Raw genomic sequence first — 14,179 nt, 5'->3', positions numbered from 1 at the left:
TGCTCAAGAGATACTGTAATGGTAACTACCACAAAGGTGGCACATAGTACACATAGTGTTTGTAGACACCATAGCATTGCAAATGTGCAAGATGAAGTTATGAAACATTACAGGTTCGTATCTGAGATTAAAACCCAAAGATGTGTGCAGTGTGACTCTTGTGCAAAAGATACTGGAAGCAGACTGGCAAGTCTGACCTTTCACCTAATACAACATAATATTTTCAAAGGTTGGGTATTCATTGGAATCATTACTAATGTGATCTACTCTTTCTTTGACTGTATTTTCCATTTTCACAAAGGAATGAACAACTGCTAACTTCCAACACCTCAATGCAGTGACCCTCGAACCTTCTCTGTTTATATTCTCCATGTTCTTAAAAAAAGACAGAAAACCTTGTGCTAAATAGCCCGCAATAAAACAGCAGCACTTTTCATCCCTGCAATAGAGCTAATGGTCTAAATAATGCAGGAGTGTTGCTGCATCTGGCGCGTCACTTCAAGTGTTCCTGAAATGAGCTGTGGCATACCTGCGCTCCAAATGCTCACACGTGGACACACACACACATTTATTAAATCAAGCCAGTTGATTTTGGGTGACTAGTCTTTATATCCTTTTGGGCTGCAATAATGATGATGAATTCTCTCTTTCCACCATTTCCTGCCTCGTCTTCCAACCCTCCGTCACGTTAAGCATCTGGTGTGTGTGTGGGTGGGTCACTGTGGTACTGAGGAGCATTCTCTTCTCAATCTGTCCTTCTTTTCTAATAGTGCTGTGTGGTACTGCAAATAGTATCAGTCTGATACCAAGTAGATCCAGGACCAGTATGGCTACTACTGACACTGATACTTTTAACTCATACAGCTTAGAGACAGCAGTTTGTCATGATTTATAAATAAGTTACATCATCAGTAAACAAATGCAAACATATTGTCTTAATATACATATGGGCTATAAATAAAATAGATTAAAATAAATAAAACAGGAAAAAAAGCATTTTCCATAGTGCATGTCTGAGGTGTATTTTTTCATTTCCCAAAAAATATTTTTCTGTACTTACAGGACAGAAATAAAGTATCGATACTGCTATGATGGCATTGATCTGATACCAACACCAGCGTCAGCATCGATGCTATCAGCCCACTTAGCTTTTTTCATTTTCATTTTGTTCTGGTGCCAATGTAAACGACGTGTTCATTCATTTGTTAGAAATCAAGTATTGACAAAATGCAACCTGCAGGTTATCAACAGCCGCTGGTAATAATTTTCAGTCCCATGAGTCTGTACCTCTTTATAAGGCCACGTCAACAACACCCAAACACTGCCTGAGCAGTGGCCCGCAGCATTGACGTGAACATTCATGCTCTACAAAGAACTTGCTCCATCAGCTTTCTCAGCATTCATGTTTGCTCTTTTAATTCTTAGTCACTTAAAAAACTCTGAGAACATCCTTTGTCTTTTGTTCCTCACCAGTGGGTCTCCCTCAGTGTCACTCTGAGACACTTGCTTGGATGAGGCGCCCTCCTTGGACGAGCTGTATCCATCATATCCCACATCCTCCGGCCTCAGCTGGAGCAGCGACTGCCCGTCCTGCTGCAGTGAGGCGGCGTTCCATGGATATGTGTCATTCACCCACTTGGATGGATCTTCCCATGCAGCTCTTTTGCCGTACAGCTGCAAGAAAGGCAGAAAAGGGAGAGAGGTCAATCAAGCTTTCTTTTTTAATAAAACACTGTTGTTCTAATCTTATGATGGTAAAAATTTATGGTCACAGAGACTAAAACAGTTTGCCACTCTAACCTACAATTTTTTTTAGCATTGTGTGAAGTGACATAAAAATCAGACACTGTGGTGATGATAATTTCTTTCTCAGTTTTATTTCTCGTCTCATGCCATTTTAACATTCATGCCAGCCCTATGGTGCATGACAAAATGGTCCGGCAGAACGAGAACCCCCTTAGATGAAAGTAAAAGCCTAGAAGTGTTTTAACACCGCTAATTTCATCTGGACTAATGTGTCCTTTGTAATAGAAATACTGCTAAAATCCTGTTATGCAGGGTTAAAAATGTTGAAATTTGATCTCAGCATTTTCTCTCACAGTAGCAGCCAGCATTCATTCACACAGACAATGGCACACATTAAAACTTGTGCAGTTAATGAGGCAGCAGTGCAGATGTGTTAAGGCTTTATTTTACTGCATACTTCCTTTTGTTTGGATTTTATTAGATGCTGTTATATACTAACCTGAAAAAATGTGTCACTTTAATGTTCTTTTTTTATTTCTAGCATTATGCTGTAAAAAGATTTATTGGTGAAACCACACAGTTATGTTTTATCAGGTCCTACCTGCAGTCCTTCCCTGACAGCCTCCAGCAGGTAGGGCACCAGGGAGTAGTTCCACAGGTCAGTGAACCAAACCCGAGAACCCTCTACATCCATGGGACAGGACAGGAACAGACGAGGGCCTGTAGGGACAAAAAAGAGAAAGAGGATGATGAGTGAAGCAAAGATCAGTGACATGGTGCACAGTTAAAACTAATGAGCTGCCGAAGAGACGACATACAGAAAAACTTTATATTACTGTGCACTGAGACAGATAAGAGCTAAAATAAGGCACAACAGAGATTTCAGTGTTAGACAAACAGCACACACACTAGTGTGTGTGTTTTTGTTTGTGTGTGTGACACCTGACCTATGGTAACATCGGAGGAGCTGTGTGCCTCCAGGAAGCTGTTGAGGTGCTGCCAGGTTTTGGGGATCCAGTCAATGATCTTAATCAGGTCATTGCTGCGCATATTCTTATCAATCTCTGTCTCAATCAGCTTCCGCCGTAGGAAGCGCCCCAGGAAACCTTTGACTGGTTCAGTGTGGTTGGTGCACAGCACCCACCTATGATAGGACAGATGATCAATGGCCAAACAAAAGCACAGAAACAAATCAATCAGCTCAACATCAAATCAAATTTCTCATCAAAACATCTCAGTTTAAACATGATGTGATAGCGTTTCTTCCATCACAGTTTGGATCCCATTCTGTGTAACTATAATAGAGTCATATTAAATTAATTTCTGGCTCATGTTAATCTCTTTCTAATCATATTGTATTTGTCCAATCATCAACTAGTCAAACATGCCAAGCAGAAATGGTCCTCACTCAGAACAGGCATCACAGCCTATTAATTCTCATTTAACAGGGCTAATTATCCAGGAGACATAATTAGAGCACTCCCTGTGGAAGAATTTATTTATGATCTCTGAGACACAGAGTATTGCAACCAAACAGATCCAAAGCTCGGCAGGAGGACAAGTAAAAGTACAAATCATTTCTCTTTTGGAGAACTGAAGGAGCTTTTAAACACAACACAATAAAAGTAAGGTATACAAGTGAATAAGCAATGTTACACAAAGAATAACAGAGCCAAATGTGTCAAACCTGAAGTTGTGATGCAGCTCGAGGTTAGGAGACGAAGACACCCCCTGATTCATGGTCCCAATAACGTAAGGGCTGGACAGACAAACACATGCGATTACTTAGAGTGCTTAACCGAGAGAAAAATGCAGAGTTTTTAATACATAACATTTAGATATGTTATTATACTGAGTTTACAACTTGACTTGAGTGGGCATGAGCATGCTACAAAGCTGTTCTTTCCTTTTGCCTATTAAAGGTTTTTTCTTCCCATATTTGAATCCAGCTTTCAAGAACAGAAGCTGAACAGACTAAAAATGCTGAGAGGCAAAACTTGTGACATCTGAATTTAGGCTGTGAAAATAAAATGGACTTGACCTGACTAGAGCTGTGAGCGACAGTAGGACTTGTCCCTGCAAGGCGTTTCAGCATAGAGGAGAGGAAAGTTTCTGGCTCACCATTTGTGATACTTGCAGTTGAGAAAGCCATTGAAAATGTCGCTGAGGGAGCCGATATGGTGGAGGTTGTCCAGGATGACCACAGTGGGGAGCTCTGTGTCCGTGTCCTCAGAGTTACACTGCTCAGCCAGGGTTGATAGGTACTGACGCAGGTCCTGTGTAGAACAAAAATATTAATTCATTTGTGATATAACACTAATTGGACAATTTTTAAATGCAATGTAACAAGTCCTCATATTTCTGTATAAAATCCATATGACATGCGCCACTATCAAATCTGTATGTAATAGCCTTTCTACCCTTCTGGATAAACTTTTATGCTTAAATTATGAATTATAATGACTTGTGACTGGTCAGAAACAGCATTCAGTAAACGCAGCAAAAATGGAGCAGGCATTGATGACAACAGATTGATGGGGTCAGTATGAAAGGAGGAGGTGGGCAGCAACAGTGGACAGGCTAAAGCAGCTTAAATAGTGCTACCTATATCAGTTTTTCCTGATAGGCAGGTAGCTGATCTGCCACAATCGTGACTGAGCTTGACTTTGTAGCCTTGATAAGCTAAAAAAAAAAAAATCTTGTTCTTCATACCTTGCTGGAATTCTGGTCGACATTAAAGCTGGCCACATTGTGCTCCGTCACTTCCTGCCCCATGTGGGAAATGATGTACTCAGCCAGTTTGGCAGCCAGAAAGGATTTACCGGTGCCACTGGGTCCTGAGAGGATGATCCGACGGTGCTCCATCAACAGGTTGAGATATCGCTGGATGATGGGCTTCGGGATGAGAGTGTCAAACACGAGACTGTCTATGCTGTTCTCCTTAACACCTGTAATGAACAAGGAAGGAAAGAGGAAAGGAAAATGTGAATATTATACAGCAGACTGGAAAATGAGGCTCAAGTTTACGTTATTGTTACCAGGTCTGCATATTTTCTGCATTGCATTACTACAAAATCTATAATCCACAAATAAAACGTCCCAGCTGACTCACCTTTAAGGTTGACCTTGATGATGTTGTTGCCACCCACCAGGTAGCCGCAGGGCAGCAGCTCAGGCACTTCAGAGGCGTGGGAGCGAATCACCTCACCCATCCTGTAGCAGACAATGCTGTCTGAGCTGAGACCCAGGCTGGTCAGAGGATCCACGCGGAACACATACTCCTGCAGCGAGGGTGAACAGTGGAACTTTAACAACTGCACAATCAGCCAAGTTTACAAATCTCTCTGTGTTGTGAGGGCTTTTTTTTTTTAAGTCATTTAAATATGAAATCAACGATGACAACAGGAGCTTTAATTTGCACAGATTCATTACTGAGATGATTTATTACACAAGCTAGTCCTCTTACAAACTACAGCAAGCTCAGTAAGGAACATCTGTCATGTGGACAAATGATTTCTGCTTACTTTAAAGAGGCGTCGGATAACCCCATCCAGGACATCCCACTTGGTTTTCCCACTCACACCTATAGACCCAATCAGGTACTCCTGGCTTTGTGTACCCTGAGGAGTTACATACATGTATTACATATAGCAATATAGCCTAGAACCTCTCAGAGTTTAATACAGTGGTTTTCCTGGAGGAATCATTCACAAACCTTGGTGATATTTGGCCCACTGCTGATGGTAACCACTATTCGCACACTGCGGCCCTCTTTGCGTAGGTTGCCCTCATAGCTGTCATCGAGGAGAATATCTGAAAATAGACCTTAATGTTAGAAGGAAAAACCAGCTTGAATCCGTCAGAATAAACACACTCTTGCTCTGCCTGCCAAAAAATATAGCTAGAAACACACAGACTCCAAAGTAAAATGCAGCTATCTTTAATGTGATAATTACATTTAGTCGGGGTTCTCATACACTGATTTTTAGGAAGTGCACAGAATGATAATGTATGAGCAGAAATGAAAGGCGAGTAAAGAAATGAGAAATCGTTCAGTGGAATGAGCTCATTTGAGTGTTTCTAGCCGAAGAATTGTTCATCCATTCACGAAGGATGTGACAGAAGAGTGGGATGATGTGACTTTTGCCACACTATTAACAGCTCCCCTCCTAAGTCTCATTCGTTCTCTTTTTTCTCAGGTTCCATTTTGGCGAGAGGAAGGGGGTACTTTGTATTCGGCTGGCTACCCTTGGCAGAGGGCTCTGTGCTCGGGTGATAACAGCCCACTGGCCCACTTGCCTTCCCATATGTCGCTGCTCTTGGCTCACCGGACGTTCAGGTAATGAGAGGCTAGGTCATCAGAGGGGGCCGTGCCTTCTAAGTTAATTACAGTCCAAGTGAGAGGGACAAAGTTTTCCAGCTCTCAAAAGGGGCAGGCCTGAAGAGATTGAAGAGTGTTTATGTAATAGGTCCTGCTTGGCTGCAAACCCCCACAGCAGGGAGGGGCAGATATTTCATCATTTTAATGCAGTTCATCCGGATCATTTCTCTCCACAAACACAATTCTCTGGCATTTATTGAGGCAAGTATGAAGAGAGCTAATCCAACTTGATGCTGCACAAAAACACGAATTACTGCAGACTATAAACGATGTCCTTCAGCATCACCAGACACACAACTCCTACACTTACTTCTCAAATGAGAAGTATGAATACAACCTTGATGATGAATACAACCTTTCTGAAAGAAGTGCCTTTTATAATCAAAAAACATATCTAGTTGTATGCTTTGTCTTGACTGTGAAAATCCTTTTTGTTTCTTTTTTTCCAGTTATCCACCCTCCCACTGCATTCACTGCCCAGAACAAACTGCTGGGTGCAATGCTGCTACACAGAGACACCTCAGATCGACGGGCTGCAGAAACTGAGCTCACCTGACATGATGGTGTCTGTGATGTTGAGGTTATTGAGGGACAGCCCCAAGGACTGACGTGAGGAGGATGAGGAGGTGCTAGAGGTCTCAGAGGGTGGCCGGGCTGTCTTCACGGGTGTGGCTGTCGGTGTTGCGTTACCGCTGGACTTCAGACGATCATTTTCTGCTTTCAGCGTCTCAATCTCATTCTGTGTGTTGCAAATAAAGAAAATCATAGCAAATCTAACAGAAACTGCTTTTAAAGACACTGACTGATAGGCTCCTCCAACAGCAGATGGTCATTTCCTGCATTGTTGTTATTCTGAATCAGTATCACTGGAATTATAGGCTGTAGGCAGCTTTTTGATCTTCGAGCCTTCTTTGTACTGAAGATTAAGTCTCAGATAAGGAATTGGACATGATCCCCATCTGACAGGGAAACTATACGCAGCCCACATTCAGAGGCATCCACTTAACTGAGACACAGGATATTCTTTAATATGTGTTCCTTTGAAAATTTGAAAGTCACAGCATCTGTGTACACTATGCTTTGAAAGGATGATTTCATTACACTGCATCAGGAGTACTGGAATAAATAATGGGAGTTTGTTTTCATGGAGAAACTCCCCTTTTTAAAAATTCAGCTTCATGGAAAAGTAAACAACACCTTCATGAGGTGTTTTCCCCTCGAGAACCTAACTTTATCAACAGATATTTGATAGGAGTCTGTTTGCAGTACGTTAGAGGCTATGCTGGGTTGCAGGTAAAGATTAGTGGAAAGCAGAAGAGAAATGCTTTGGCTCACCGACAAACTCAAAATCATCGACTATCATCTGAGAGCTATTTAGCTTTTATCAGCTTTTTACTTTATCTGCATTCATAGCTGGACAGCAAACAACGACCGGTGGAACAGGAAGTCTTGGCCTTGGCCATCCTCTGTTCTCTGATAATCATCAGAGAACAGAGGATGGCTTTCCAGACTGCTTAAAAATAGAATGACTGTTTTTTGATGATTAGTGCCTGTTTGGAGGCTGCTGGAAGTTTTTGCATTTCCCAAAGTTTATATCCTAATAGGACTTGATGTAATGGTTGGACTTTTCTGATTTAAGCTTACCTTCTTTCTTGCATAGCATTAGATGAAAACAACTAGTACCACGATCAAGTACCAATAGCAGTTTTCTGTTGCAGGTAGTGGAGGGTAAGTCATGCGGAGTATTTCTCAGTGTTGTTTACCTTGATGCAGATGTCTGGAAGGTGTGCTCCTCACAAACTAGAGTGAGATTTTGCAATCTGCATCTAATTTCAACTCACCATGCTCATTGCTGTTTGCACTATTCCTCCCTCCAACATTTTAACACTTGTCTGCTGACCAAATAACAGATTATGCTTTAACAGCAAGACATGTTTGGTTTGCATTGGCAGGAAGTTAACACACCTCTCACCTCTCACTGGAAGAAAATCAATTAACAGCAATATGTGCTCATTTTAATGTCAGTGTTTTGCCCATCTCCAGTGGCTCCCTGTGGCCACTTTACTTTTTTTTAATTCTCCTGAACTTTAACAGCAGTTAAAGCAGATTTAATCAGATTTCAATTATTTAAAAAAAAAAAATTAGCAATTGAAGGAAAAAGCAGGTTGAATTCACAGCCAGACTGTTGGCTCGCTGACATGCCTGATATTAAAATGCAACTGGATGATTTCTTTTTTACTTTTAGTATTATTAAAATTATTATCCAAGTAAGATACTTGGATTTTAATTCATTTGCACAAAGACAGGTAAAATTCAAAATGTCAACATTTTAAGAGTAGGTATAACAGATATAATCACTTCATTCTATTTCTACAATTTCATAATGTCTGTATTAATGTTTTGTGACTCTATGCAGATTGTTGTTGGTGAAAAACTGCCAAAAAATGGCTCTGCTGTTACTAAAGCTTGCAGACCCCAGTACTAGGAGCTGAAAAATAAGACATCAAGCACAAAACCTGAAAGTTTGTTGTTTTCACTTCATCACTTAAATCACTTTAAGCATATTTGCACTGCACAAGACATAATGTGGATTGCACAACACTGGTCACTATATTCTTCATTTCCAGTTAATACTTGTACAGCTGCTGTTATTGTGTGTGTATATATATATATATACATATATATATATATATATACATTCTTATATAGTTCTATTGTGTATTTTGTTGTACAGTTAATTTATATTTTATTCCTTCCTAGTTAAATTTACCCTTTTTAATTTTTCATATTTATTTCCTATCTTATTCAAGCCTTTTCCTTTTTATTTCTTTAGGTCACGAGCAGTTGTCTAAGCATTTCACTGCATATCGTACTGTGTATGACTGTGTACGTGACAAATAAAATTTGAATTTGAATTTAATTATATCGTCCTACATGCTGTTATGAAGGACTGCAGCATCACTTTGCACAATGTGGTTAAAAAGCACTGACAGAGGTAACTGAATGAAACTGGGCCAAAGTAGGCGGAGTTAGCAGTGAGTCAGCTTAGCTTAAAAAAGGCTGAAAGTCGAGGGAAAGCCTGGCTTCCAGGTCAAGACAGCCAAGTGTACAAATGAAAGAAATGAGAGACAATTTCTTCATCAGTGGGCAGAGCCAGGACAGACATAATATGAAGCTATACTAATTTGCTGCAAGTTCCAGCTACACATTAACCACACTGACAGTTCTATTGTGCCTCTCATTTTACTCTTGGCCCGAAGGCAAAGAAGTTTAAATGTCATTACGGTCATTGACAGTTTCATTTTCATTCTGGATTATGAAGCTGCAGTACATTTAAGATAAGATAAGATAACCTTTATTAGTCCCACACATGGGAAATTTGTTTTGTTACAGCAGAAAGTGGACAGTGCAAAGTTATATAGCAAAAATGAGAGAACATTACCTGGGTTACACATTTTAAACAACACCATAAAATAGAATTTAATAGCTAAAGAGTGAGAGCACTAGGTGACTTGTTATGTTGTGAAAGGATATTCATATTTTTCACTACAATGACCCCTGGCAAGCTGATAGCTGTGCATGCTGATGCAGCTTGAGCTCAAATATAAATCGACACAGTTCAGCATTGACCTGGGTTTAGTTTAAGCTCACCTGCATGCGGTTCATGGCCTCTCGGATCTGGTCCAGGTGATGGGCAGAGCTAAGTGCCTCCAGGCGGATGTCCGTCAACTTGAGCTCCTTCTCCCTCAGCTCGTTCTTCAGCTGGAGGATGATTTCTGCCTCAGCCTCAGTGCATTCACATAGCCTGAAAGTGGGTTCACACACAGGGAGGAGGAGGGCTCACCTTTAGGGTTATACCAAGCACGTACACCAAGTCTGGAGAATGTGCACTTTCAGGGGGAACAAGAAAGCTGAAGTTCAAGCTGAGTCAGTCTGGGCTGGTATCACATGGGTGAACAAGGAACGTTAAGCACTTGGTACAGCAAATCCTTCCCATTGATACTACAGTACTTTATTTTAGCAATCTTACAGGAAAAGAAATATTGCAATATGTGTAGGATGTTTATGCCAGAATTTATGACAGCCATGCAGCATACCGGTTGCTCTTTTCTTTATTTAACATTAATGTTTAGTCTGAAATGTAAGAGATCATTTTCAGAGTAAACTAAAAAGGCTGATGTGGTGTTGTCATAATGACAGATTCAGCTGTTTTCGTAATCAGCAGGCAGATATTAAAAAAGTCGACATGTAAAAATGCTTTGTTTGCTAAGTCAGAAACCTCCACATGCCGAGACTATAAGAGTTAAGATACCACGCATGCCAGGTTATCTTAACCCAAACAATACCTGGCATGACTGTGATATCTATTTATATATCTATATATAAATAGATATATTGACCTTTTGTAGTAAGATGCAGACAATTTTTTCTGACATGTCTGACAAAACAAGAACAGTTTTCTTTCCATTCTGCTACTTTTCCATAACCGAGAACTGGACAATTTTAAGGTCCTGGTTCAGTTTGTGTCCCGGAGCAAAGCGCTAATATGGAGAAGAACGCCACACAAACACAAACCACTGCAAACACACTCCCAGGGAGCATGCCACTCAGTGCCTGTTACCGAGATCTGTGCTTGTAGACCACATAACCATTTAGCTTTTTCTTTGCCGTCCAAATGGGGGAAGACTTGCTATCGCAAACGCACTTGCTACAGTAGGTAGAGAAATAGTAAAGAAATAATGAAACAGAGTGGTTGGATGAAAGAGAAAAGAAAAGTGAAGTGAGGGTCAGAAACAATTACATATTCAGAGAAGAAAAAGAAATGAGACAAGTGTGTATTTCAGTTATTATAGATCGTAGATACGGCAGAAGACAATGTCTCATGTGAATAGAACTGTGAGAGTGAATGAGTATACATTTACTCACTCTGTGGTGGAGGGTGAAGAGCGCAGCGTGGCGATACTGCCTTGCCTGTTGTCGTGCTGCAGTTTGGGTGAGGAAGGCAGAGAGTCGGTCATCTCCTCCATCTCATCGTGGGCTGACTGCGATTTGGTTTTCTTCTTGCTGAACGCCTGCTTGAAGGAGCTTCGTAACTGCAACACACATAACACAAACACACAGGGGCAGAAACATCAGTACCGGCCGTGCTAACCTCCTCAGTCATATCATGTCAGTTCATATTAACCCTGATGATATTGCATCCTGTCAGGAAGTTACTCCGTGCTGTTTCCAAGCAATGGGCACTGTCTGGTTTAGGTAAAAAGGCAAGAAGCAAGACCATAAGTACAGATGAGAATGGGGGGGGGGGGGGGGGGGGGGGGCAGGCGTTTTTAATGTTCCTAAAAATTTTGGGATGAACAGGCAGTCAAAATGAGGAGGGGCGGAGGAAAAGGAGGGGGGAGGAGAAACAATGGGGGAAAGGGGAAGGTCGCTGTATCCATGCCGACGTTCTCAGAAAAAGGAGGAGGTTGCTCTAAGAGGGGGAGAAGGCAGGGCAAACGTAGGAGCAAAGGAAGTGAAGATGAGGAATCACTGCACACAAACGAAGACACTCTGGGAACCACTGACCTGAGCCGGGAGGGAATCGGCCACCTGAAGATGCAAAACACACCCAACATTAAGCCACGCAAACACACACCCCTGCTCTGCAGGAGACTGAGTGTTGATTAAAGCTAACTGCTGCAAATATCACTGTTTTACTGGAGACATTCCAGTTACTGCTGTTGCTAGAATGGTAATAATCGTGATGAATGTTATTACAGTTGCGTTCCCTTTGGTAGGAGGAGAGCATTTCTGCAAGCATGCTCAGTGTTTGATCACCGCTGCCTGAGGTGATCTGAGGTGACAAATAAACTTGTCTGAATACGGGACAGTTTAGATCTCAAGTCAATAAAACCAACATTTTACAAAGCAAAGAGTTCAGGACGCAACATGAAGTCAGCACAATGATGCACAACACAAAATATGCAACATTTTACAACACTGACACTCATAAGACTGATATTGAAATGCTAATTATTTGCAGCTTAGGTTATGAGTTGAAATTCATGGTTGTAATTGCAGCTATATGATAATATGCAACTTCATCCTTCACCTTGCCACCCTGCAAGCCTGATGTGTGGTTTTTGTCTTTGCTTTTCATTCACTAACCTCAATTCAACTCTGTCCTCCACCCATCATACACCCAGGAAGAATTTATGCAAATGAATAATTAATTGCTGCTGAAATAAGGAAACGGCTGGTATTCATGAGGCTGGCTTGATGTTGACATGTCAGGCTTGGTGGGGAACTTTTACACTGTTAGTATGCATTTCATTTCAAGGGCATGTGTTTTGCATTGCAGCAGAGACTGGAGAATGGCTCTAGTTTGTGTGCTCCTTGGCTGAGACAGAACTTCTAATATGTCATCTCTCTCACTCAGGGGACTGCAGCAAATCGCAGCTCTCAGCCAGGGATGCTGAGTAGCTTGTACAGCAACCAGCAAAATTAGCACAGATAGAGCAGAGAAAGGGGAAAAGGCTTTATGGCTTTGGATGTTTTGGGAAAATGTATATATACATTTGTCAATTGAAGGAAAACTGCTTTAAACATACATCTGAGACTAGGATTTAACTTCAGTTCAAGATGCATTTTAGACATGTGAGTCAGCAAACACTCAGTTTCCTTTTTATTCCCCCAACATGCTCTGTAGGAGGAATAAAGCTATATGCCATGCTGTTTTACACCTCCAAGCTTGACCAAGTCCAATTGTGTAACTGAGGGATTAAGAGCTTTTCTCAAAAGCACTTTGACAGGAAATTTCGAAGAGTGTTTCTCTTCTATCCAAAATTGGAAATTTAACAAGCACTCCTCTAACCTCTGGGCAGAAACTCGACTTTTTTCAGGCTGAACCTCTGTGTACATGACATTGGTGGCCTCTGCTTCTTTTCCAACCTCATCTGCATGTTAGACTAAATATGAATTTCCAAGTGTTTCTCAAACAGTGACTGCAGTGTGGTTCATTATGCTTGATCCTCTTTTAGGTCAAGATGCCTTCAAGACTTTGCTGCACACTCTGCATACTCAATCCTCGGAGGAATCTCAACTCAAATATGACTAAATATTAGATTTTTGATCTACATGGTGACTTGATCACACGTATCAAACCAGTTAATCACAGACTGATTCAGTCATGTAAGGCAGCAAACACCCACTTTACACTAAAGAAGGAATGATTGGGCATAAAAAAAATCAGAGCATTAAAAACATGGATTGGCATTTTGGGGCAGAAATGATCCATTTGCTTTTGATTTGATGAGCAAATAACGACTAAATAATGCAAGTTCTTCTGAGCTCATGCAGGTATAGTTAATGCATTCTTCTTGTAGGAATGTGGATGATTTTTAGTGAGAGCAACAGTACAATCACATTTATTTGATAGAGCTGCAAAAATATCTTTTCTTTATGCAAATAAGACATTTAATCTCTTAATGTGGGCATATAAAGCACATCTAAAATAGCTTCAATGCCACTGAATAATGTATATGTATCTAGGGGATTTTTTACCAAATCCACCTCCAACAATGTCTGGATATTTTCATGTGAAAATATAAAGCATCTGTTGGTTGCAGCAAATGAATGCAAGCCAGAAATTAAAAGACACCTGCATATATAGCATAATCTCAAAATACCCAAAACAGGCAGCTGAAAGTATTTTGAATGGTGCTCATGGCCATTGATCAGTGGTCATAACAGTTTGCATATTAATGATCAAGGAACCGACCTCCCAGCCCATTGTTCGAAGACCATTGCTAGTTTCAGTCATTATGCAAATGCACTGTTTATAAGATTGGGGAAACCTGCCGAGTGGGAGAAATGACGAAACCGAAAACGCTGCGCCCAGATGAACAGAATCAACCTTTTGGGGCTTTGGTTAAGAAGTACTCAGTTCCACCCCTCTCTTATATTTTGCCTTAAAAATTAAGCTCAAGGTCCAAAAGTGCAGTTCATTGTATGAGCAGTTGAGGCTGTCCCCCAAACAATCAATCCCAATAGAAAGGCATGTTTAAGGCA

General features: G+C 41.0%; 1 protein-coding gene across 6 annotated transcripts in view; it reads right to left on the bottom strand.

Moving 5' to 3' along the window:
• nav3 (neuron navigator 3) overlaps window positions 1-14,179 on the bottom strand; it is a 183,389-nt gene that overhangs the window by 3,474 nt on the left and 165,736 nt on the right. For 3 of the 6 annotated variants that reach the window (XM_085253065.1, XM_085253068.1, XM_085253069.1), the window contains 14 exons: window positions 11,696-11,719; window positions 11,054-11,220; window positions 10,749-10,835; window positions 9,779-9,932; window positions 6,680-6,866; window positions 5,462-5,559; window positions 5,271-5,366; window positions 4,859-5,027; window positions 4,459-4,694; window positions 3,868-4,022; window positions 3,434-3,505; window positions 2,694-2,890; window positions 2,348-2,466; window positions 1,471-1,674 (listed from right to left, as the gene is read on the bottom strand). In XM_085253065.1, the coding sequence (XP_085109191.1) occupies window positions 1,471-1,674; window positions 2,348-2,466; window positions 2,694-2,890; window positions 3,434-3,505; window positions 3,868-4,022; window positions 4,459-4,694; window positions 4,859-5,027; window positions 5,271-5,366; window positions 5,462-5,559; window positions 6,680-6,866; window positions 9,779-9,932; window positions 10,749-10,835; window positions 11,054-11,220; window positions 11,696-11,719 (1,965 nt within the window). The remainder of the gene's footprint in view (window positions 1-1,470; window positions 1,675-2,347; window positions 2,467-2,693; window positions 2,891-3,433; window positions 3,506-3,867; window positions 4,023-4,458; window positions 4,695-4,858; window positions 5,028-5,270; window positions 5,367-5,461; window positions 5,560-6,679; window positions 6,867-9,778; window positions 9,933-10,748; window positions 10,836-11,053; window positions 11,221-11,695; window positions 11,720-14,179) is intronic. The other 3 variants (XM_085253067.1, XM_085253070.1, XM_085253066.1) reach the window with 2 other exon arrangements.

This window comes from Mchenga conophoros, linkage group LG17 (assembly GCF_057382185.1).
Source record: "Mchenga conophoros isolate Kocher_MC1m ecotype Shallow Benthic linkage group LG17, M_conophoros_male_GT1.1, whole genome shotgun sequence".
Taxonomy (NCBI): domain Eukaryota; kingdom Metazoa; phylum Chordata; class Actinopteri; order Cichliformes; family Cichlidae; genus Mchenga; species Mchenga conophoros.
This window is presented reverse-complemented; position numbering and strand designations above follow the sequence as displayed.